Source organism: Podarcis raffonei, chromosome 5, assembly GCF_027172205.1.
Source record: "Podarcis raffonei isolate rPodRaf1 chromosome 5, rPodRaf1.pri, whole genome shotgun sequence".
Taxonomy (NCBI): domain Eukaryota; kingdom Metazoa; phylum Chordata; class Lepidosauria; order Squamata; family Lacertidae; genus Podarcis; species Podarcis raffonei.
The window spans coordinates 16,143,106-16,168,791 of NC_070606.1; the positions used below are offsets into that span (position 1 = coordinate 16,143,106).

Consider the following 25,686-nt stretch of genomic DNA (forward strand, 5'->3'; position numbering starts at 1 on the left):
TGAAGCCTGGAGAGCGAGAGGGGTCGGTGCGCACCAATGCCTCTCGCTCTCCAGGCTTCAGCGAAAGCCTGCATTCGCACCATAGGACGCACACACATTTCCCCTTCATTTTTGGAGGGGAAAAAGTGCGTCCTATGGTGCGAAAAATACGGTACTCTGAAAGATGGAGACACCTTCTGGATTATTGTGTGAAGGCTGCAGAGGAAATTGGAAACAGGCAAGTCACCTCCCTTCTACCAGTGAGATCCCTCTGCTATATCAAAAGCCTCACTGACAGGAGCCTTTCCATGCAGGGAGGGTGAAATCTGGACAGATCCATCAGGCTTATACCGCTAATAGTACTTCCCAGCAGTTGGAATGAGTTCTAAATTGAGAAGATGCTTAACAAGCATTTGGAAATAATTATGTCTGTGTTCAGGGCTGTATAAGGACGTGAAGATGATAAAAGACAGTGGCAGGGCTGTCTCTTGTTAGTTTACATTGCTCTGGCATCCTCAAGACATCAGGTCACAAACATTAAAAGGAACCAGTATTTTATGCCAAGAAAACAAAACTGCACTGTGTGCAGTTTTTTATCTTACTTCTGGGACAGCTGCTGTGCCTCAAGTAACGCACGTAAATAAGTCATTTGATGGACATCTCAAGGTATAAAATTAATATGGAATAAGTCTGTGGCCAAGTCACTCAGTCAATTCACAACAAATGCAGCTGAGTGATATTTAACCATTTAATCTCCCCAACCACATACCCACCTCACAAGTTAAGAGACACGGCTGTTTCTCACCTCTTTAGTGAATGGCACAGCATATTGGGAAAGGTGGAAGCTTCAGATAAACCTGTGGGGAAAGGGGGAATAAGTCAGTATTGTCCCACATTATGTACATGCATTCCGAGGACTCACCCACTTCACCCCTCCCCCACGCTTTATTGTGGAGCAGCACTGGTGTTAAATAGCATATACTTGTTGCACGTTCTAATTGATGTAGGAGGCAATGACACACACCCCCTCAATATACAGCGGAAGCTCGGTTTTCAAACGCATCAGAAGCTGAATGGCTTCTGGGGCACGTTTCTCGGTTTTCTCAATGGGATTTGCTGGCCGCCCATTGAGCCTCGGTTGGCGAACGGTCTTCCAGAATGGATTACATTTGACAACCGAGGTTCCACTGTATTTCATACACATTTATGATTGTATATGTGAGACACTGGAAAGTGGACATTCTTTGCTGCTTTTGTATTGTACCTGCGGGCTTACCTTTCTTTCTTTCATTTATATTCCACTTTTCCACTAAGGTCCTCAGGGTGGCGTACATGGCTCTCCCTCTCCCCGTTTAACCTCACAACCACCTTGTGACATAGGTCATGGGAGGTCACCTGTGATAGGGATGGAGGAGGCTGGGAACGCTGGGCACAAATATGGCTGTTACTTTTCAATTTAAAAAAAAACAAATCAATAAAAAAAACTTTGGTATTTAACAACAACACCCCACCCCAAATTACACACATCATTAATAAACAGAGCTGGTAACTCTACGTTGTCCATATATGCAAAACCATCACTGAAATGTTCCTTTGCCATTTTAGTTAGCTGTGTTTGAGATATAATCACCATATAATAGTCTCATTAAGTACAGCACTGCTCTACATCCAAGTAACTATATGAGGAAGGATTGTAGGAATGAGCACACCAGCTCTGCCCCTGTCACCTTCCTCAAGTTGGAGCAAACTTCTGACATAGGGAGGCTTCCTTAACTCGGGGACTTCAAAGATTCTAAAATGTGCTGGGAACCTCCCCATTCCAGATATTTGCCCCCAGGAGGTCAACTAGAATGGTTGGTTGTGTTGTGTTCCTCATTACGCAAACAAAAACAGAAGCAAACCAATCCGAGCCGAGGCCCATGCACAAACTTTATTGTGCGCTTCTTATTATAAAATACTTGAATGGTTTAAAACATGCATCAAATAGCCAACTTAGGGCCACACACAAGTTCCACTTTGTGGCAAACAAACTGCAGGTGAAATCCATTGCCATAAGATTCCAACAGCTTCCCACAGAATAAGAAAGGTAAGTAACAAAATGTTGGGAGAATTTAACTACAGTTCATCATTCGTTAGATCAACACATGGTTTGATTTTATTTTAACCGAACAGTCCAGCTATCAAAAACATAACATGCATCTTGATTTTATATCTTCACTAACATCTTAATGTCCAGAGTAATTATGCATTGTATGGCCAAAAGTTCAAAACAAAAACAAAAACCAAACAGAATTAAAAGAACACACTTGCAGCCACTCAGCCCAACAATTATTAACTATTTAAGCAACTTTAATACAATAAACTAAAAATACCCATAACAGCTGTGCTGCATAACCTATAGGATGTTTTCTCCTGTACACCCTAGGTATATATATTAAATATCTGCAAAATTAAAACATGCATACAGAAAATACAAAGCCAAGCTTTACAGATCTGATATGAATCAAATTTACTTGAAACGTAATGTACAAAGTACCTTAATTTTAAACTTTTTCTTTTACTGTTAATAGTTCTTTTAAGATTCAAGTGTGGGGAAAGTCTCAAAAAGTTGGGCAAAAAAGTTTCTAAATTAAAATATTTTTCAAAAGCTATGGTTCAAGTAATAAACATTTTTATATAGAAATCTTCTGATAAGTTTTAACTAAAAATAATATGTTGAACATTATACAGAATTAGCAACGGGAGTATACCCAAGACCAGAAATTTACATAATTACTAAGATTTTTGGCATTTCTTCCTCACTTATTTAAAACACAGACATGTCTGCAGCCTCAGATTTATATTTTAAGACCACTGTAAAACTATCATTTAAAGACAGTTCATAAGACCATTAAATAAATACGGATGCATTAGAACGTCCGATTTAAAAACAAAAGAAAACCACCTCACAAACCCACCACCTAGCTCTACAATCCCATTCTGTAAACATAAAAAGTGTTGACAATGATAAAAAAGTAACATGCTAAGTCTATAGTGATAACAGCAGAAGCTTGTCCCTGGATCTCTCTCCACAAGTGAGTTCCAAATATGCACTGTTAATATTCATGCTGTCACTTTTAGAAGAGTGGCTGACATCTCCAAAGCATCATGGCTTCTCTTCTGTAAGATCAAGTTGTGATTTCGCTCCGGGTAAAGCGTGCGGACTGCATCTCCCTGGGATGTTTTGGCTACTGTCTTTTCAAGAAGCAGTCCTCAACGAATTATTACGTAAGTAAGCAGATGCGACGGTCACTGTGCATTGTTCTTGCCAGCACCATTGTTTCCGTTGGCATTTGTTGCATTCACAGAATTAATGCCACCCTGAAGAAGAGCATCTTTCCTTGGCGGCATTCGCTCATTGATCCTATCCAGTCCTTTTGCCTCTTCAAAACTGCAGATTTTATGTTGTGGAGAGAATCCTCGTATTGCTTAACAAAATGCAAATTAGACATGTCAGTAATGGGGAAAAGCTCTGCGTATTCTTAGTAACTTCTAAGAAATAATATCAAAATGTAAAGGAGGAGGCACCCACAAAACCAGTAAGTTAGATTAAATGTGATTTTATGTATTTACACTTCTCTTGTAAAAAGTGAGCAGCCTCTCTGACTTCTTCTTCTTCGGTATGTCATACCAATTTTTGCTTAAGGCCACTAGGCATTCCAAACATCAGTTATGAGAACACAAAAACTAAAGTTGGCAGCAATGCAAGATATGACTGTGAATGCCTAGGCTAAACATGTGAGAATAACCACAACAGCCTTGGAAGCCACCTTAAAATAAGGACACTATCTAGGACACTATCTAGACTAAGATCACCTTACACATCAGGCAGGAGCCCATTTTATTTTGAACACTGATAATAAGAAAAATTTTCAGTTTTGAAGGACAATGACATGGGCACACACTGCTATAGAAACTAGAGTTCTGTACAATGGTGCCAACATCTTACTCCATTTTCCACCACCAAGACAATCCCACCCTGCAAATGTAACTAATCATCAACAGTGATGTATAAATATGGTGCTTGAACCATTAGGGAGCTTGCTGGCCCAGCAAGTTCCTCTGAAGATTTTTAAGGAGATGCTGAGCCACTAATAAGTATTGTCCAAGTCTTCAGACTTGGCACACATTTAAAAAGCAGCATATGCACCAGCCTTACAGATTAGTCTGCAAACGTGATTAGATCACAGATTTGCTTGGTACTGGTAGCTCATTTGTGCACATATACATACTTTGTCACTTATAGTAAAGCAATGGCCTGACATTAAAAGTCGTCATGGATAGAGGCTATTAAGGCTATGATCCAAAGAAGACTTCAGGAACCTTTACCCACACCACCCAAGCAATCTGAGCAGAGTTGCCAAAGCAGTGACATGGCATGAAAGGTTGCCGTTCCAAAATAAGATGCATCTCTGGAAATAAGGCAAGCCCTTGGCCATGTCTAAATTATTATTCGGCTCTCATCCAAAGATAACAATTTATACTTTACCAGCTTCCTGGCACTTAATGTTCACAAATGAATGCTACACATTATAAAAACACCTTTATAAAACTAAATCTTGCACTACCAGATGGGTTATGAGAAAGAAACGAAAAGACACAGACTTCAATCCAGAAAACCATATGGGAAGATATCTGCGCACAGTGGAAGAGAGGAGGGCTGCATTATTCTATGGCACCAGAAACTACTTTTGAAACTCCGGGCTATGATGTATTGTTGAGAAGTCACATTCAAAATATTGGGGGGCGGGGGGGGGCTAGCAAATATGAAAAGCTCAATTTGAGTGTTCAAGCCATGCAAATACTTAAAAGTGGCCTGCTGGATTGGAGACAACATTTAAAATCCATTATCACCAGAGGAAGTATGTCAACTAAAAGAGGGGACATAAACATAGCATGCTATTATGCTAATGAAAGAAAACACATCCTTATTCCACAGTCAGAAAAAGCAAATCACTCCAAAAGCGAAAGGCAACAATCATCATCAAGACAAGACAAAATGCTACGGATAACAACAAATGAATCAGTGTATTGATTCATTTCTGGTTGTGCAAGTTGAAAGAGCAGAACAGACTTTTAAATCCCTCCCAGACCCCAATCCCTGCCAGTAGCAAAGACACTGAGACCATACCTTTTTCAGCCTCAATTGCCTCTACTGTGGCTGTACAGAAGTGAGTAGATGCATGCAAAATGAATGAGAAAGATGAAGAGTGTAATATCACATAGCAGAAAAAAATATGATTATTATTATACTAGCTGAAGGTTGATTTAAGAAGTCCTTTTTGAAAATAAAAATTTCCTTGCTTTTTTGGCTTTGATACTATCATTTATTTATTTATTTTTAAAGAAACCACAGGTTAATATGAGCTTCCAACAACATGGAAAGGGCTGAAAGGGACAGTTTGTAATGTTTCGGGAGGACTTTCTTCATTAGTCCGCAATACCAACAAGCAATAAAATATCAAGTATTTTATTCCTGAGCCAAACACAAGAATTTAAGAAAGGAACGTTTCTTATCATCATCATGAGTAACTGCTGCTTTAGATACAATGATGATGATATTTTTAAAAAATGTAACCAGTTGCCATGCAAACTAAGAGGACGAAAGTCTGCATGTTTGTAGGTGAGCTGCAGTTAATAAGGGGAATCCCCAGATTTAAAAAATGGATGTGACCCCCCCTACTGTTTAAAGTAGCTATGAAAAAAATAAAACTTTGGGTATTCTTCTGCACATTTCTAATATGCTTATTAACAGACTAACGCTATTTCACATGGGAAGGAATGTAAAGACCCTTCACTGATAGCCAAGGTGACTGATGATCACATCATCAAGAATTAACTGTTTTTCTTTGTAATTTCCTTTGGAGAGATGAAATATTCAAACATCTCTGTGTACCCACCATGACAACTGAAAAAGCAGTGACCCATGCCATTAGCTCAGTAAGATCTTAGAGGACAAATACCTGTTCTATAAAGCAATGATCTCTTAATACCATCAAAAAAGTTCCTCTTCTGCGTTTACCATCAGTAGGATAGGAAATTAAGAGATAGGTGGGAACAAAATTTACAAATGAATATAGAGGAGTGAAAACGGGAGGAGTCATGGGCAACAAGGTCTTTCAGATCAATATTGTGTTTACAGAATTACCTACAAACTCACCCACAATGAAACCATTGATAAAGACGATGAAGCCAACCTATAATTCTCAAGTTTTAGATCGTCAGTTTGTCATTTAAGTGCAGAACTGTATTCTTTGAAATACGATGAAACATTTGTTTTGGCATATATTGTTAGAAGTTACAGTAATAAAGCTTTGCTTCAAAATGCATTTTATGTGCATTAAAAAAAAACCCCAAACACTGCTGTATTTTTAAATCAGGGGTGTTTTTTTTGGGGGGGGGTAGAAACCTCCCAAGATACAGCAGGAACAGAAGTGGACTAATAAAAAACATTGTAGAAACTAATTTCACCTCTTTCAGGAATAACCAAACTCAAGTCCCAAGTGAATCTAATAAAACTTTCCTTTAACACAAAACCCAATTCAAATTTATTAAGAAACTCGCTTGAGTTTCAAAAGCAGCTTGCCATGCTCCTGGATCTGGAAATGGGACTGAAAAAGCCCTACTGAGTTTGGATGCAACAATAGACTACAGTTTATTATTGTAGGAATAAACCTAGGCAGGCAGTGGGCTTCTTTGTTCCTCTCTTCTACTATAGGATTGGCTGTGAAGAAACATCAGAAGCTTCTGCTTCTGTTTTTGACTAGCTGCAGTTTCATGTTACATTTGAAACTGGATAAACTGCAGTTGGTGCTAACTGTGGTTTACTGAAACAAGCCAATTTCAAACTGCGGTTTATGAACAGTTCAGGTGAAATGTTATCCCTAATTGACAACTGAAGCTGAAGATTCTAATCTCCTCCTTGTGTCTGTTGTAAACGTGGCAGAGAAGAGCACAAGGCTGACTAGGCTCCTTCTTGTAATGATAAAACAGTTTATTGTGTGAACATAGCAAGAGGGCCACAGCATTAGTTTGTAGGCAAAGCCTGGATTGTTCTTACTGGGCACCATTCAAACTTAGAGACAATATCATATATTTTTTCTAAATCCCATTGCACCACAACCCAGGCCACTGAAAACCAGTGACATAAAGGTTGCTGTCTTTTAAAAATAATTCAGTCTAGTCAGGGAAGACAGGGAAACATTTGCCTTTTTCTTCAAGTAATTTTTCCTCCTATGGCAAGCAATACAGCAGCAGCAACAGTGCACTTATCAGGGTGCTGGTTTGGAAATGCAGTTACTACCTCACAGAGTTCACCTTCAACCATCTTACTACTTACTACGAGACCAGTCCATCTACAAGTGTGTAAGATGGTTAAATCCTAGACTACAACAGTGCAAGGGAGGTGATTGTGGGGTGCAAGAACACACACATACCAGCACAATCAGAGATACCATTTTAAGCATGTGATTCCAACCAAACATGATGAAATTACTTAACTTGCATCAGGTCTGGCACAAACTAAATTAGTGAGCTGAATTAGCTTCTCTGAAATGCTAATCCCTTATCTGGCAGGGTTTTTTCCCCCTCTAGCAAAAGAGATACCAAAACTCAAATATCTCGATGTAGTATTTCATTTGTACCTCATAGTTCTGAAAGATTACCTGAATTAAAGAATGGAAATGTCAGGCTATTAAGGGCTGGATGCCCACTCCCAACAGCTTCACCCATAAGATGCAGCTGCTTTTACAAAAAAATAAAATAAAATATAGGATAAAAGCAATGGTGCTCAATCAAATCTTTCATCACAAGAAGCCATTTGATTTATACTGCTACTACATTAATTTTAATGTAGACAACACTATGGCATTACTCCTTTGGAAAACAAAATGACTCCTGAATGCCAGTTTTCTATTTGTCCAATTTACTATAACATTTCATTGTTTTAAGTGATGAAAGATTTGTGTTACAACTTTCCATTAAACATTAGAAACGTCTAACTTGCAACAGGAATCATCTGGTTTACCCTATCAACAACAGTAGAAATTGTGTGAGCACCTTAAAAATCTACTGTATTCACAACATTTCTGTTAAACTGTTGCCATTTGAGGCTCCTAAAGGAGTAAAGTTAGTTAAAATTCTAAGTTGTGGTCAAGCTGAAATTAAAATTTTTGATTGATGTTATATGTCAGGTCCACTTGTCTTGTTTTAAAACAAACATGAGACAACATTATCAAGTCCGATCAAATGCGTATCTTCCAATTCTCTACAGCTTACATAGTGCTGAGAAAACTACAATATGCAAGCTGGGTAGTGAATATACACACTGAAAGTAACATTTAGAGGGGGAAATCTGATGATACAAGGAACATACACACCATTTGCTATTACAGACATTCACAGATCACATACATACATATATAAGGACTTATGAAAAGTGAACTTGGAGACATTATATGCTCCAAGAGGATAATGATAGTAAATAAAACAGTTTAAATAATATTAAAAGGTGTTAACCCAAACAAAAATTATTTTAGACTGACATAGTACCAGAAAAGTTCCACAAATTTACATTAAAATGTTGAATTTTGATTACATTAGGTGGCAAAATTTTTGGGGGGGACAGACAAGAAAAAACATGTGCTGTAAAATTGAACTCAGATATTACAGAAATATCAACACAGAAAACTAAAATGTTTTCTGTTAATAAAGCTCAGGAATGTTATGACGCCCACTTTCTTTCTTGACATCCATTACAAAAAAAATGAACTATATAGTCAGAAGAAATTAAAAAAGAATAAAGAATCTCACAATATTCTTCTGGCAACAACTAATCCATCAACTTTTATAAAGTATTCAATGAGCCAGATTACAGGTGTATTTTCTTTTTATTTTCATGCAAAAAATATAAGCACACTTAAACACCCTTTGAGTCTGACTTATTTACAAGGTTTTCATTTAGCCCCTTTATTCTCTCAGTTGGATTTTATAACAGCTATTGGTTATTTTTCAGTTACATGAGCCATCAGAATGCATCGGGTGCAGCGTCAAATGCAGCCAACCTCAAAAATAAGGTGCTACCAAGTTGCTTGTACATCAAGAGACAGACAAGTGTCTGAGATAGTGATTTAATTTTTTTACACACTTATACAGACATACAGCGATACCTAGAGAAAGACAGACAGATCTAAAAAAAGCAGCTACATCTGCAGAGGAAGGAAATAGCAACTTACAAGGACAATTCAGGGAAGTCAAGTAGTATTACACAGAACATTTGACAAACAACATGAAGGAACAAACTTTGGCATCAATCACCAGGGTACGAAACAAAGCACATTTTCCATCCATGGAATGCAAAATTGAGCTTGGAAACTTGTAGCTATCAATACTAAAAGGCAACTGGCATTACTAAACAGATTAACGTCTGTAATAAAACTGTAGGAATAAAGAATAAGGCCATATGTGATATCTGATGAAATAACGGTGTCTCTTTAATTTTCTGACCTACCCTGCCAATCTTTTTCCAGTTCATAAATAATCTTGTTATCTGAAATGCTCTATCAAGGAAAGCTCAAAGACAGACAAAGGTTAGCACAGCGTGACTAATACTGTTTGCTTTTTGTTTAATACCCTGGTTAAATACTGATTTTACATTGCCTGATTAATACATAAAGTTATGCTTTATCATCAGCCGCTAAGACAAGAACTGAAAAGCATAAGGAATTCCCTGCATGCGCTGTGTGTGGTGTTAGCAAAAGAGTGAGATGTGCCCCATTCCATCTGAGGCACAGCAAGTTGCATAACATCATTACCACTTTGCAAGGTCTGGCGTCCTCCAGCCAATACTCCACTAGGTAACATTCCAGTGGGAGTCAAACCCTTGAGTGTCAGTACACTTTCACTCTCTTCCCTGAATTTAGGAGACAAAAAAGGGGAGGGGGAAAACTGCTTTACCCAAAGAGGTCTTCATACCCAATATGCTTCAGACTTGCATGCAGGTCCTTGCCTAAGCTCTTCTTATCCCCCAAATCCACTGTCTCCTATCTAACACTGAAGAACCGGGAAATGTAATACTGCAAGTGAAAATAGCAGGGAGGGTGTGATTTAGAATAGTGAGACGAAGGTGAAGGCTGGGGAATCTCAGGAGAGGTCTGCCAGCCCTGCTCCCTGGAAGGAAAGGAAGGCATTTCTTCCTCCCATTATACGTACAGTCATACCTTGGATCCTGAACACCTTGGTACTCAGACGTTTTGGCTCCTGAACACCACAAACTCAGAAGTGAATGTTCTCGTTTGCAAATGTTCACTGGAACCCAAATGTCTGATGGGGCTTCCGCGGCTTCCAATTGGGCTGCAGCACCTTCCTGCAGCCAATCAGAAACCACGCTTTGGTTTCCAAACATTCTGGAAGTCGAACGGACTTCCAGAATGGATTCCGTTCGACTTCCAAGGTACAACTGTACATCTTTGGCATCTTCTTGCCTCTCAAAAATATTAAATTTCAGGAGCTACTCTGAGCTTGGATATGGCAGGATTATTATTTTTAAGTGAAACCAAATACCAGGTCCCTTTGTTCTCGTCTCTTACTCCTGCTGCCTTTAAATTCTGCTTCTTGTGTTGTCCATACACTGCGCCCATGACATCATTTCCCTTCCCTCCTTTGCACCTGTCTTTCAGAGCCCATTTCTTTGGCACAGCTTTTCTTGCCATTATTTTTTACTCTTTGATCCTCCCATCACCTTTGCTCTGCTCTCATTATTCAGCTGCATGAGAAAGGGTTAGGATAGCTCCACATTCTGAAAAACAAGCATTGGTGCTAAATAAATGTTTAGCAGAAGTACAATATTAGCAATAGATAACCAATCTATTAAAAAAGTTACTGCTGCACTTAATTGTAAGAGTGGGTAGGGAGCTGCTAACACGAAGTCTTTCCATATAAACAGATCAGGCAAGTTGAGAATAGTAATTACCTGAGAACAGAGAAGACTCTTGCCATCTTGCCAATTGCACGGATTTTGTTTCTGATTATTTCTTTTCGTGCTGCAGCTGTACCTACTTCCAATGGAAGAAGAAAGTCTCAAGCTAATGGAGCACACAACAAAAATTGCATACAATGTGACCATCAATAAAACTGTGATAACATATGGTTCTCCTTCAGCCTGGAACTTAAGGTGATTGAATAAAGATGCCTCATCACAGACAAATCTCTTCAGTCCACAGATCACCAAACATCCTGAAAAGATTAAACAGTTCTAAACACTAAGTGACAAATATCAAGACTATTAATTGCTGCCAATTGTTTACTGATGGCATTTCATTCTTAGGCTTTTGACTGCTGATCTCTTAATCAGTTATGAACCTGATTGAGCACAAATAGAAAATTCAAGGAGTAAACAAGAGTATGGGATGTATACCATAGCTGGCATTCAAATTACTAACTGGCAACCTAAATGTGCTCCAAATCGACAATGTTCTAGAACACTGAACAGCATATCTATTCATCCATCTCCATCTCTCCTTCTATCTCCCACACTCACTATATTTTATTCATGTAAATCAGTTCAGGACTTTCGGTTGCGGGAAGTGATTCATGAATTCAATTAGCTAGCTAACATCCCTTCTCCTAGCATGTATACTTCATTCCAACCTAAGTGCTGTTTCACTTGTAAGGTTCTTCCAGGCATATACCGTATTTTTCCGTGTACTGGACACCCCAATGTATAGGACAAGCCCTATTTTTGGGGACTCCAAATTTAGAAAGTGGGGGGAGATTGCCCTGACTTGTAGAGCTTTTTTTAAGGGAAAATAGTTGACAAATGCTGACAGCCGCACGCATCCAACAAGCTGCCTATCAGCTGTTCCCTCGTGGCAGAAACACACACACACACACACTTCACTTTTTTGGGGGGGGCAGAGTTGTTGAGCTGCTCTGCTTTGCTGGAGGCTAGGGAGCAGGCAGGACACGATCGCACGGAGCCAGGCAACAAGGTTTGCGAGGAGGGGGCCACCTTTGCCGTCGCTCCTCACTACACATGCAGTAAACGGACCACCTGCTCCTCTCAGGAAGCTGATAGCTGTTAGCAGAAACCACCTATCAGCTTCCTGATCGCCACTAGCGGCCGCCAATCATTCTCCTGCTTGCTGCAACAAGGGCAGCTGTCTATTGGCTGCTACAGCGGCAATCGGGAGGGCTAATGGCGGTGATGGGGCAGCTGCGACGCGAGCGGTTGTGTGCTGCGTTCCGGCAGCCAATGCTGAAAATCACTCACCCGCTGGAACGAAGCGCGAACCCGAGATTGTAAGCGGCAATTGGCCGCTTGATTGTGTGTGGGGAGGGGAATGTTGAAAATTGCTCACCCACCGGAAAGAAACGTGAGCCTGATTTTGTAAGCGCCGATTGTAAGCGACACGAGCAGTTGTGTGCTGCGTTCTGGCGGGTGAGCGATTTTCAGCATCCCCGCCCTCCCAATCAAGCAGCCAATCACCGCTTACAATCTCAGGCTCGTGCCAAAAAAACCATTCGCCCATCCCCCCTCAGCACTACCCGTGTATAAGATGATCTTAAATTTTGAACCTCATTTTTGGGTCAAGAAACTTGTCTTATACACGGAAAAACACGGTATCTCTTCTTTGTTTGAAAAATTAGATTAGACTCCCATACACACACATGAACATGATTTTCCTTCAGGGATGTGGTCTACAGAGACTGTAGGACAGGGGTGGGGGACCTTTCAGCTCAAGGGCCACATTCCCTTCTGGGCAGCCTGCCAGGGATGGGCAACGTCAGAGGCAAAGAGCATGTATACTTTACCTTTGTACTGCAGGCTACTTGCTCTAACTACATATGAAACTCAGTTGCATGATTCCCTCTTTAAAAAAATACTAAGCTCTAGGCATGGATAGGAACAAAAATCCCACCAACAACACAAGAAAGCAGAAAGGTGGGTGGGGATGGAGACTAGAATGGAAGTTGTCTCCTCAACCAATGAACTGTAAGACTGTACTTAATACAGTGTGCAACTGGGAGAAATATAAGGAACAAAAGGCAGTTTCCAATATAGCTTTCAGAAGGAAGACTAGAGAATTACTGGGACATTTCTTCTTTATTTAAGATGCACACTTAGTAGGCAATCTAACATGCCACTACCAGCATACTGGTTGCATAATTTACATTCTTATCATAATTGTGTTTAATTTCTGTCCCCAAAGCCTGGTCAATAAAGGTCATGTCTGGGTTATATTTGGTGCACCCAAGGATTTGGGCAAGCCCCATGGAATGTTTAATTTTTACTTTTAAACAATAGAACCATCCCCACTATGTGATATCACAGCTTTAAAAAGCCCACCCCCAAATGGTTTTCCATACAACTGGGAGGCTGGGAGAGGGCCATTAATGAAACACAAGTCGAAAGCTCCCTCACGTGTGTAAAGCAAGTTGCACAGTTCTTTGGATCTGCGGCAATAACACTGCAGCAATATTTAGTAACAGGCTCTTTCAAAGCTATTAAAATATACTTCTGCTCATTATGAAAGTTCTGCGAGGAATTCCACATAGCGCCAAGCAGATTGCTCTATCAGTGCAAACACTTATGCTTATGCTGATGGAGCAATCTCTGCTCACCTGCCTCCCATGTGCCTTTCTGGGAGTTCTCCTAACCATCTCCATGCAAATGGGGAGGGGTAAAAACAGGGGGCTTGTGGGGAGAGGACAGTGCAGGGAAAGCCCTGTTGTGCTAGCGAAAGTCTTTGCGCAAACCAGTCGTGGTCGACTCTGGGGTTGCGGCGCTCATCTCGCTTTACTGGCCGAGGGAGCCGGCGTACAGCTTCCAGGTCATGTGGCCAGCATGACTAAGCCGCTTCTGACAAACCAGAGCAGCGCACGGAAACGCCCTTTACCTCCCCGCCGGAGCGGTACCTATTTATCTACTTGCACTTTGACGTGCTTTCAAACTGCTAGGTTGGCAGGAGCAGGGAATGAGCAACAGGAGCTCACCCCATCACGGGGATTCGAACTGCCAACCTTCTGATCAGCAATCCCTAGGCTCTGTGGTTTAACCCACAGCGCCACCCACGTCCCTGCAGGCCTTACCTTAGTAATATAAATTATTCTAACTTATTATTATACACATCAGCTTGAAACTAGCACAATAGTGATGTAAAGCTTTCTCATACAAATATTAGCTGGAAGAGAACAAAATTACTGCACAAACAGCAACTGAAACATTACAGAGATCACATTTCATGCACCATTTGTAATGTAGAATGCTTACACTAAAATCATAAACAAGGCAGACAACTGAAAACTTTCCTACACATGCAGGATCAGAAAAAGAGATATTAAAAGTAGGGAAAATATGAAAGCTACTACAAAAGGGGAATGGAAAAGAGGAGAAACCCTTCATGCACAGAAAGACTGGCAATAAAACAAATACTACACATTTATATAAGGAAAATATATAAATGCGTTCTCTACTTTGATAACTTTGATAAGTCATATTTCAAAACAATATTACTCCGTCTTTTCTGTACCTTTTTTATTGCCATATATGATTCGTTCTTCAGATGGAGAGTCCAGAAAAAAAGAAAGTGAATGATGGAGAAAAAGGTGAGTGAGGAAAACTAAAAGGAAGAGCTTTTACATTGGCAGTGATAATAAAGAATGGAAGTTGAAAAGAAAAATGAGGAAGAAAAATGGAAAACTGCTACTCTCATAGAACACTGCATACTGCTAAGTGCATTTTTAAAATATATTGGTAGCATTTGTAATGTCTGTTCAGTGAGTTTGTTGACAGGATGATATAAAGTGTAGGAAGGACATAAATTTCAAGTAACACAAATATACAAACAAACACTGTTAAATATATAGTATAAAAAGCACCCCAAAGTCAAAATAAGTAAAAGTTGTCAAAATAAGTAAAAGTTCTATAAACAAAACAGACTTCATAGGTTTCCTTGCAATGAGTAATAATAAATTACATGTATCAGGAAGCAGAAATGTGAAATATGGGCTAAATAATTGATAATCTACATCCCTATTCAGACATTCTCCCCTTTGGACAAACTTTCCTTGCTACCAATCCCATCTTTCTCCCCAGTGCTTGGGGCTGAACTTGTGCAGCAAGGAGTCTTTTCTACTTGCACAGGCTCCACTTATGATTTAGCCCCTAAGTCAGGGTTCTAGACTGCGCCGGGGAGCCTAGTCAAGTTCCCTACTGAAGAGGTTTAGCCCTCAATACGTTGGGGATGTGTAGGAAGTGTTGGGGACAAATAGTTCATCCCTACTCTGCCCCTTGCATGATGGCAATCGTGTGTGTGTGTGTGTGTGTTGCAGGGGGAGACAATGAAGGAGCAGGTCTCGTGTCTTTTTATTCTATGCAATGGAATAAATACTTTACATGAAGAATTTTAATACAGAAAATATAAGCACACCAAGTTTTCAATTCTTAATATACCAGAATCATTTGAAGACTCTCTCTTAAAAATCTAATCGCATTCCTCAGAAGTTCACAAATTATGCACAGAATAAAATCTTTCAGGAATTCACAGTACAGACCCGTAAGTCATAAAAGTAGCCTTACCGTCAAATTGATCTTCACCCTCAGTCATCAGTTCATCATCAGAACAAATACTCAGAACGTTCACCAGCATTTCTGTCACTAAATAAAATAAAATAAAACAATCCAACACATCATAATACTTATTATAAGCTGAATAGTTTAAAATTCTACAGTACTATTAAAATGCAAAATACATTGGAGGGAAACAGAACAAAATTATATGAAAAGCTAAATAGGTCAACTTCCAGTCCTTCACTGTAAGTCATTTAATAAAAGAACAGCATTGCTGGATCAGAAATTAAGTAAGAACAATCGGTGCCATTAGAGAGCTCACAAACAGGGCATGAAGGCATCAGTCCTTGCTCCCAGCAGGGGTTGCGAAATTCCAGGTGGTTGTGCGAAATCACATGCAATTTAAACAGCCTGAAAGCACCCTGTTCTGCCTCATTGCACCCTACTCCACCCCACCCTGCCCTTCTAATGACACTTTTTATGCCATTTCCGAGTTACTTCTGGGTTCGGTGCTGTGCGTGATTGCATGCATATCAGTTGCGCCTAAAATGGGGAGTGCTTGTAGAGTATATTGATGGCTGCTGACTCTTAACAGAAATGTCTGTTTTACATACGTAAATAAAAATCTGCAGCCCAACAATGTAAAGCACAACTATAGTACTGTGTGTAACATACTATGCTGAACCCACCTAACAGTCAAACATGGCAACTCAGCGGGGCTCAACAAGCGTCGCATTTAGCTACCTGCCTGGAACAACAAGCATTGTAATTTAGCTACCTGCCTGAAACAAAAGCAAAAAACAACACCCCCCACAAAGTGAATATCAAACAATGGGCAAAAATACAGTTTGTAGGCGGTGTCTACTTGAATAAATGTAATCTACTTGAATAAATGTAACACTAGATAAGCGGCAAATGTTTGAGTGACAACCTGTTTTTATGCCTTGTTTCATGATATGACGTACCTTTTTCTCCAACAAATGGCAAAGACCATGTGAAGACATCCATAAAATTTGGCAACCAATAAGGATGCGGTGAACAGTTGAACTGCCGAATATTCATAACATTATTTTCATATTTCAATACAGCAGCTGTAAAAAAGGTTTTAGTGATTAGCTGAAATTTTGTATCAAGCCATCAATAATAACTGCAAACCTTTCAGCTAGCACATTCATTCCAACACCTGAGGTTGTTTGACATTTTTTAAACAGCCAACAGTTGTGTGAATTGTAGATTCTATCGGGCTATTCATATGTGAGTTTAAGCAGGCACAAGCCCCTTAGTTTGTGAGCCTGGCTAGCAAGCAAACACAAACCGTGAATTGGTTTGTTTGAACAAAATAATAAACAATTGTCACAAATAAGGACTAGGAGTTACTAATTTCAGAGCACAAGAGGAGAGAAACACCAGGCCCATGCCTTTCCTATTCTTGTAACACTACACAGTTAGCATTTGGCATCATGCTTAAACAGCCCCTGCAACTATTCAACCACAACCATAGTAGGCACACAGTGGAACTTGCAGGATGTAATCCAATATGGCCTCTAACAAGCAGCAGCAACACAGAGTATCAAGCTAGTGTCATCTTGGACATAGCAGGAATTTCCAAAGATAGATGAGTGCTCTCCCTGAAAGTTGCAGGTGCTGGAAGGAAAGCCAGTTAAAGCTTTAGATGAGTCAAATTCTCATTCTGCACAAGATGATAAGACTTGAGGTTTTACCACCACTGTATAAGGGTATACTGAGAGACCATTGTGCTTCTTTCTGATCCGGAACAACTGTGGTCTTGCCAACTGGTTTTAGCTAACGTGAAGGTGGGAAAGGTAAGGAAGCTGAGTAATGGCATCAGATTCACTAACATAGATGTCTTTTCCAGAGTAATGAAACATTCCTTCTGCCCTGAAGAAGTAGGTACGTTGGAATGACTAGCTGCAGTTGTCCCTTAGGACTCTCACAAAATGCTGCTGCTGCTGCTACTACTACTACATCGTGTCTATATATCTGACTTAAATATAATTCGGGAATGCAAATTGCACTATCTTGGTCACATTCAGATGAGAGTAATGAAATGCACCCTATGGGACACAGTCTCTTAAATGTGTTTGGAGACTTTAGGTGGTGCAAAATATGGTGGCTTTTCAGAGCATATTTATTCTGATACAGTCATACCTCGGGTTGAAGTAGCTTCCGGTTGAGCATTTTCGGGTTGCGCTCCGCGCATGTGCAGACGCTCAAAATGACGTCACGTGCATGCGCAGAAGCAGCGAATTGCGACCCATGCACACGCGGGTTGCATTCACTTCAGGATGCGAACGGGGCTCTGGAATGGATCCCGTTCACATCCAGAGGTACCACTGTACTGTTAATTTTGTCCTGGCTGAAAGAATTCAAGTGCTTATTATTATGTATAACATTTTGGGAACAAGCTATTAGAAGGATCGCCTTCTTCCACATAAGCCTGTCTACCCACTGTGATTCTCATCTGAGGACTCGCTCTGCATCTCTTTATCATTGGCGGTTTCTGTTTCAGCACCTAGGCTGTGGGAATTGTTACTTTGGGAGGCCAATCTCAAAACACTTTCCAACATTCTGTAGATATATCTTGTTTTGCTGAGGTTTCGATTTCCCTCCTTCCCCTCCTGCTGCACATATATTTTAGTAGTAAGCTCGGTATTTTATTATTATTTAAGAAATTTACATACTGCCCTATACCCACAGGTCTCAGGGCGGTTCACAGGATAAAATCATGATATAAAAACACAGAATACATAATCAAAATATAAACTAGAACAAGTCTTCTAGCTCTGTTTTCCCTTTGTGGTTTATACTGTACTTTGTGGTGTATACTTTAATCTGAGACTGAACTAACTTGGGGCTGAAAGGCAAGACAGAAATATTTTAAGAAACAAAGTAACTTTTATCCCGAGAGCAGCCATGTGCAATGCTCCAAAGCTCAGTAGAAAGTGGTCGTCTGCCCTAGATGTGTAGAGATTTGTACCAGAGAAAGAGCACTTTAAGGCTACCCTACTTTACTTCCCACTCCTACCAAGATCACCATTAGTTACTCAAGGAATTAGTGTGTTGAAGAGCATAAAAACCAAGCCCTAGAGGAAGCGTATAAATGTAGAAGTCTGAAGTGCTGGCAAGCAGGAGGGAACATTCCCCTCCATCTAACAGGGAAGGGATCACACCACTAGTGAACAGATGTATAAGCAGATGCCAGGTACACTGATATCTGTGCACTTCTGCTCCCCTTAAAGGACCCCTGATCATTAGGTCCAGTCGTGGCCGACTCTGGGGTTGCGGCGCTCATCTCGCTTTATTGGCCGAGGGAGCCGGCGTACAGCTTCCGGGTCATGTGGCCAGCATGACTAAGCCGCTTCTGGCGAACCAGAGCAGCGCACGGAAACGCCGTTTACCTTCCCGCTGGAGCGGTACCTATTTATCTACTTGCACTTTGTGCTTTCGAACTGCTAGGTTGGCAGGAGCAGGGACCGAGCAACGGGAGCTCACCCCATCACGGGGATTCGAACCGCCGACCTTCTGATCGGCAAGTCCTAGGCTCTGTGGTTTAACCCACAGCGCCACCCACATCCCACCTCTGCTTCCCTTAGGAAGACAGAAAATAGAAAGTTCTTGTTCCCCACTCCCAGTATATAACCTGGTTGTCTTGGGTGCTAGCAGATGTGGGGATGTCTCTCCTGTAATCTCCTGACACTGCCGGGAAAGTGTTTCCCAGACAGCCACACACACACATACATGATGCTGTGTGACATTGCTCAAAGAATTAAACCTGCTGCCTTTTCTCTCTCTCAACACTGAGGCTCCATCCTTGTATTTTCATTGTCACAGCCAAACTCTCACGTGAGCATTCTCTAAAGCCAGGCCCTATTATTGTTTCTTCAGTGCCCCAGACACTTGCTCCCCATTTCCATCTATATGAAATACAGCATCTCCATCAGTTTTGAGGCCTTTTGAGAATTATTTCAAAAATATACAGCACTGTTTTCATATTAGCTATTTCCTTGCTTCTGAAACCCTCATATTATTCCTATTTCTTCCCACTAATGCTTCTTTTGATCCATTCTGGGGGAACCTTCTTTTCGCCCCATCATTTTTTTGGGGGAGGGTTGTTATTTATTTCCTTAGTTTCCCCTTTCCTCCTTTTAAAAAATGTTTTTCAGTGGAGTATTTACACTCTTTTAGGGCTGGTTCAACATCTCACCATCACCTCAGGAATGCACAGGGTCAATGCTGGGCCACAACTGAGTTCCACTCATAGAGGCACTGGCTCACACAATTGGTGCCTCCAGTGCAAGCTTGATCTCACTTCAAACAGCGTTAGTCCCACTTTCCGAAGGCAATAGAGAGTGAATACAGAGTTGCTTACCTGTAACCTGTTCTTATAAGTCAGTTTTCTGTGAAGTCACACATATACAGTAGTGACCTTTTAGACAGGTGTAGAAGATTAGGAACACTGGCCCCTCATCCCACATATTATAGAATTCTATGCATTGGGTGAGGTTGGTGAAGCCGGTTGTTTCCAGAGGGCTAGTCACACACTGCTTTCCTATTCGGGATGTCTAGTCTACATTATAGGATGGGGTAAAAGCAAGTGTCTGCATGTAAGTGAAGCACAATGAGTCTACTTTTAACTGAGGGCTGGCTTTCAGTGCGCTGCTGGTGGTGCAAAGGAGACGGTTAGAGATTTACCTGAGGTATTTTTTGTAGGAGTTATTTCTTCCTGTGCTGTCTTGTTTTCAATGTGGATGCGCTTCAGGTGATTTAGACTTGAAATGCATATCCTGTGTAACTACCTGCATCTTGATAACACATGTACACTCTGTAGTACTGCAATGGGGGCTTGTATCTGTGATACACAATTTCCATTAAAGAGACTTGTTGTAAGCTACTATTAAGCAGCTTGCACCCTCATCTGAAATCTGGAGAACACAACACAATTTGTGGTAACCCCCACCATAACCTGCAATATAGGGATAATAGTGAATTACATTACAAGTTATTGTCAACCCGCTACCCTCCATCACTCTGTCTGTCTGTCTGTCTCTGTGTGTCCTACGCTGTAACAGAAGGAAACAACTCGGGTTTTGTCCGACCTGCAATGTGAGCATAATGTCCTCATTCTCCCCACCCGTTCTCATCTGTTGGAACCGAGTTGGAGAGTGTAGGTATCAGATCTGTGCCACACTCATTTTCAGTTACATGAGGGCTATGAGTTTGATTGCCACCCCCTGAGTCCTGACTAGAAGGTACAAATAACCTTAATATCCACTGAAGGATTAAATATTGCAATCAGCTTTGAAATGCTCAGGAGCTGAGGATTTATAATTTTGTTTATTTATTTATTGAATTTATATACTGCCCTATAACCGGAGGTCTCAGGGTGGTTCACAGCACAAAACCAGAATATAAAACCACAAAATATATAATCAAAATCAAAACAACAACCCAATAACCCACCAATGCACTGAAGACAATGCACTGGTAGTTCAATATCCAAAGTTATAATTCTTAGGTGAAGATTTGGAACCAGAAGGCTTTACTGGCATTAAGGGTTGCTTTCCCTGGGGCACTCTGGATCAGCAGGTGACAAGGAGCCAGATATAGGTGACTCAGGTCAGATACTGAAGAAACAGCAGGAAAGGGGCCATAACGTAATGAAGTGTGGGAGGCGGAAGCCTACAGAGAACTTCCACTTAGGAATACAGGAGAACTGGTATGATGAAGTATGTCTTGAAGGGCTTCTTTCACATAGTGACTTGGGAGGTACTGAGCCTTTAATTTGTAAATTCTTTCACTGGGTTTCTGAAAGTACTTGCAGATTTCCATGACCAGGCTCTCACTCAACCATGTAAGGCAGGAGCCATGAACGCCTGATTTTGGAATGTAGACGCTGCACTTATGGCATTTAAAAAATAAAGCTCTCTCTCTCCATGGTGCAAAATTTTGATTACAGAGAAACAACTGAATATTGGAGAGATAGCGAACAAATTTATGGCAAACATTTAAGCAGCTCTATAAAGAGAGGACCATTTCTGCTGTGGCCATGTGTGTGTGAGGAATTACCTTGAGTGGAAATGTAATGAAATATAACTGCATCTGCACTTCAGTTCTTCTAATCTTCCAGAGGTTTCCAGATAGTTCTGCATATGGGAATGTGCCTCTGCGGACCGTGTGGGGCACTGCATAGAACAGTCATAGGCAAATGGCCCTCCAGATGTTTTGGGACTACAACTCCCATTATCTCTGACCACTGGGTCCTTTTAGCTAGGGATGATGGGAGTTGTAGTCCCAAAACATCTGGAGGGCCAAGTTTGCCTATGCCTGGCATAGAATCTATGAAGCAGAACCAGACCGTAGCATTTTAAAGAACTTCCTGGATTTTTTTATACAAGTTACTGTGAACGTTTGTGTTCAATTGCATACATATTGTACAATTCATTCATCCCTTCAACTACTCAAACGTTCTACTCATGAAACCATAACCAGCAGAATATCATAGGGGGGTGAGTGGACATGGACGTTTTCTGCTGTTGCCCCCCTTTTTTGTGGAATACCCTTCACTCTGCTATAGATGAAGCAGCAACCACCAGTTGCTTCAGATGTCTTGTAAGGACTTATCTTTTTGCCTAGGCTTTCCTGACCTGTAAGACTGGACCATGATTAATATGCATGAATCCCCTGAATTTCTGTATCACTCGCTTTTATGTTTTTATATTGTTTTACAGTGGTACCTTCATTTACTAACTTAATCTGTTACGGAAGTCCGTTCTTAAACCAAAGCGCTCTTAAACCAAGGTGTGCTTTCCCATAGCAGTGGGGGACTCAATTTACAAATGGAACACACTCGACAGGAAGCGAAACATGTTCTTATTCCAAGGCAAAGTTTACAAACCAAAACACCTACTTCCGGGTTTGCAGCATTCTTAATCCAAGCTGTTCCTAAACTAAACTGTTCTTGAACCAAGCTACCACTGTATTTCTTTTATCTTGTATTTGTTTTACTGTCTAATCTTTTTTGTAAATAGCATACACCACAAGAGATTTTTAAAAAATATTAATCAGTTTAGAAATGTTTTTAAACAAAGACAGATTATGTTTCAGACATGCTTTCTTAGCAATATGCTCTTACCTTTATTATTGTAGACATCCAAGTAATTAGGTGCAGAAAAAATTGTTATTAATGATGGGAACCCTGTCGTTTGACTTTTCCTGTACATTCTATAACTGTAAAATAAGAATAGTTGACTTTGTGTCACAAAGGAAGTGGTGAAGCTGAATAATTGAGTACTGAATATTTGTATCATGGGAGGGCAAAATACTTACCCTGCATCTTGTGCTTCATGAGCTCTGATAATAGACAACAAATTATTACTCTGCAAAAATTCGCAAACTGCAGGATAGCTGTGAAATGAAACAACTATGAGTATAAAGTAATGCTTTCATGCAATCACTTATCAACTTGATCAGTTTTATTTTTTACCTATAAAAATAGGAACATCCTCTGACTGTATTGTGACTGAAATGCTCCTGTGATTTTTCATTTCCAAAGTCTTCAGAGGGATCTGACCACAACAAGTCGCACATTGGTCCAAATGCTGGGGGCTCTTTGAATCTATCTAGCTGTTTCAATGAAAAATACCACAGTGATCTTCATTTTCAGTATGTCCATTTTCTTTTATTATTCTCACTCTCTTGTTAAGCTATATAGATCACAAACATCCAATCATACCAAAGAAATAAAAGCATATTCATTACTTTATTGTTTTTTTTTTCATCTATCACTTACCTTCTCAGACTGAAAAACTCCATAAATCAGAGAATTAGGCTGCAATCCTATACACACTTACCAGGAACTAAGTCACAGTGGGGACTAAGCCTCAATGCGGCTTATTTCTTAGCAGGCATGTATAGGGTTGCAGTTAATTTTCATTTGATGTCTAACAAAGGACAAGAAAAGAATTAGCTTAACATTTAAGAGTGGCACGTCAAGAGCATTACAACATCCCCATGCCTTTAGCACAGTAACACTCACCCTCCTAATGTCATCTATTGTATTTATTTCTGGAGAGAGTCCACCATGGACACAAAGAAACTGCTGGTTTAGAAGTGCAGCTAGAGGAAGGCAATCAAAAGCTTCCATACAAGCATCATAGACTCTTTCAGAATATTTTATTTTACCTATAAAGGTGGGGGTGGGGAGAGAGAGAGAGAGAGAGACATAGTCTATGACATACATTTGTTTATGATGCGAGGCTTACATCTTAGGAGCATTTAAAAATAAGTTATCAAGATTGTTCCTTGAAAAATTGATGAATGGGTATCATAATTTAAACAAAAAATAAAATAAAAGGGAGAACTCTCTGGCAAAGCACATTTAACTCAATGAATTTAAGCTGACACATGTCTTAACAATATGATATGCTAGAATGGGAAAGAAGGATACTGCTCATGTAATACCAGCTTTGCAAATAAGTACATTAAAAATCACCTTTCTATTATAAATAATTATTAGCCTGGTTGTCCATACAAAATTCCAATGCTGGAATAGTCTGATCATGGTCAGGTGCACCCCCCAAGAACTGCAGGCAGGAAGTTGTCCTGGCTCAGTTAAAAAGTGGATATATGGTCCACACGTACCTGATCTGCTGGAGGCCCCAATCTGTATGTTGGCTCTGCAGTTTTCCTCTTATATTAAAGCAACTTTTCTATAAAGTTAGCTAACTGACCTGTGATATATGGATCTAGCATCATTTCTTGGTAAATGTATTTACATGTTGTCTTCATTTTTTAAAATTGATTGGCTGGTTGTTATCTTAAGCTCAAAGGGTTTGTTGCTGTTTGGCACAGTGATAAGAGCTGTAAGATAGCCATCAATTTCAATTTGTAGATAGGGGTAAGTCACTTAATGAAATCCATGTGAGTCTAATAGCAAGGTAGGCTGCTATCCTATCCTGGCAGCCACTTGGGCTGAAAGGACAAAGATTTATTAGAGAAATAACCATACTGATATGTCCAATTCTAACATTTTCATGGGAAAGTGCACAAAAGAAACACATACACAGTACTGTTATAGATATCTCAAGACCAGTGGCGTAGCGTGGGTTGTCAGCACCCGGGGCAAGGCAAGTAATTTGCACCCCCTAACCCGTGGATTTTAGCACTCGAGTGCGAGCGCGCCCCCCCCCAGATGTTGCGCCCCCCCCTGCACCCCCCCACGCTACGCCACTGGGGCTGGGGGCGAGCGAAGGAGCCAAGGACCCCCCCCAAAGGCTCAGCAGGAATTTATTAAATTTATTATTTGCGGAGCCCCCGTGGGCCGAGGCAGCCGAAGCCCCCTCCCCTCGGGCGCCTCCTCGCCCCCTCCTCTCCTTGGGCTGTAGGTGGAGCCCGCGCTCCGAGGCGCTCCAGATCCGGGCTTGGCGAGCGCCTCTCCTCCGCCCGGCCGGGTCCAGGAGCTTCCAGCCGCGCTCCGTCCTCGCCCGCCCCCCCCCCCCGCGGCTGAGACTTGCGCTGAGAGCCGGAGCCAGCGGCGCCCCCTTCCGCCGGGAGACCCTCGCCCACCCGCCGGCTTCCTCTCGGAGGGTTTTGGGTAGCGCAGGGCGCGGCGAGGCCCCTCGGAGCTCTCCTCCCTCCCAGTCGGCAGAAGCAGCCACCGCCTGTGGCTGGGCCGAGGGGATGGCGTCGGCGTCGGGGTGCGGAGGCTGCCCGCGCCCAGCCAGGCGTCGGTGGCGGCGTCGGCGCTGCTGCAGCGGCTGCTCCTCCTGCGAGCAGTGAGTGGAGCGCAGCCGCAGCGGCGGCGGGGGGCGCGCGCGCTAGGGCGCAAGGCTGGCGGTAGCGGCGGGGAGCCCGGCGGAGGAAGGAACTTGTTCCTTCCCTCTGGACTCGCGCCCCCCCAGATGTTGCGCCCGGTGCGGCCGGCACCCCTGGCACCCCCCACGCTACGCCACTCCTCAAGACTACAATGTTGCACAAGATCCCGGAAAACGTTCAAATACATATGAAGCAAGACAAAAATGTGTAAAAAAAGGGGGGGGAGAGACTGATAATTAAGTATTCAGGAAGCCAACAATTACTGC

General features: G+C 41.3%; 1 protein-coding gene across 8 annotated transcripts in view; it reads right to left on the bottom strand.

The window, feature by feature from the left end:
• Positions 1 to 1,891: 1,891 nt before the first annotated feature.
• PPP3CB (protein phosphatase 3 catalytic subunit beta) overlaps positions 1,892 to 25,686 on the bottom strand; it is a 35,849-nt gene continuing 12,054 nt past the window's right edge. For 3 of the 8 annotated variants that reach the window (XM_053387991.1, XM_053387999.1, XM_053387996.1), the window contains 10 exons: positions 23,643 to 23,788; positions 23,091 to 23,230; positions 22,934 to 23,011; positions 22,740 to 22,834; positions 16,552 to 16,677; positions 15,596 to 15,673; positions 10,988 to 11,072; positions 9,831 to 9,928; positions 5,150 to 5,179; positions 1,892 to 3,446 (listed from right to left, as the gene is read on the bottom strand). In XM_053387991.1, coding sequence (XP_053243966.1) covers positions 3,268 to 3,446; positions 5,150 to 5,179; positions 9,831 to 9,928; positions 10,988 to 11,072; positions 15,596 to 15,673; positions 16,552 to 16,677; positions 22,740 to 22,834; positions 22,934 to 23,011; positions 23,091 to 23,230; positions 23,643 to 23,788 — 1,055 coding nt within the window. In that variant the 3' untranslated portion in view covers positions 1,892 to 3,267. Of the gene's footprint in view, positions 3,447 to 5,149; positions 5,180 to 9,830; positions 9,929 to 10,349; positions 10,814 to 10,987; positions 11,073 to 15,595; positions 15,674 to 16,551; positions 16,678 to 22,739; positions 22,835 to 22,933; positions 23,012 to 23,090; positions 23,231 to 23,642; positions 23,789 to 25,686 lie in introns of those variants that run through there. The other 5 variants (XM_053387992.1, XM_053387994.1, XM_053387993.1 and 2 more) reach the window with 5 other exon arrangements.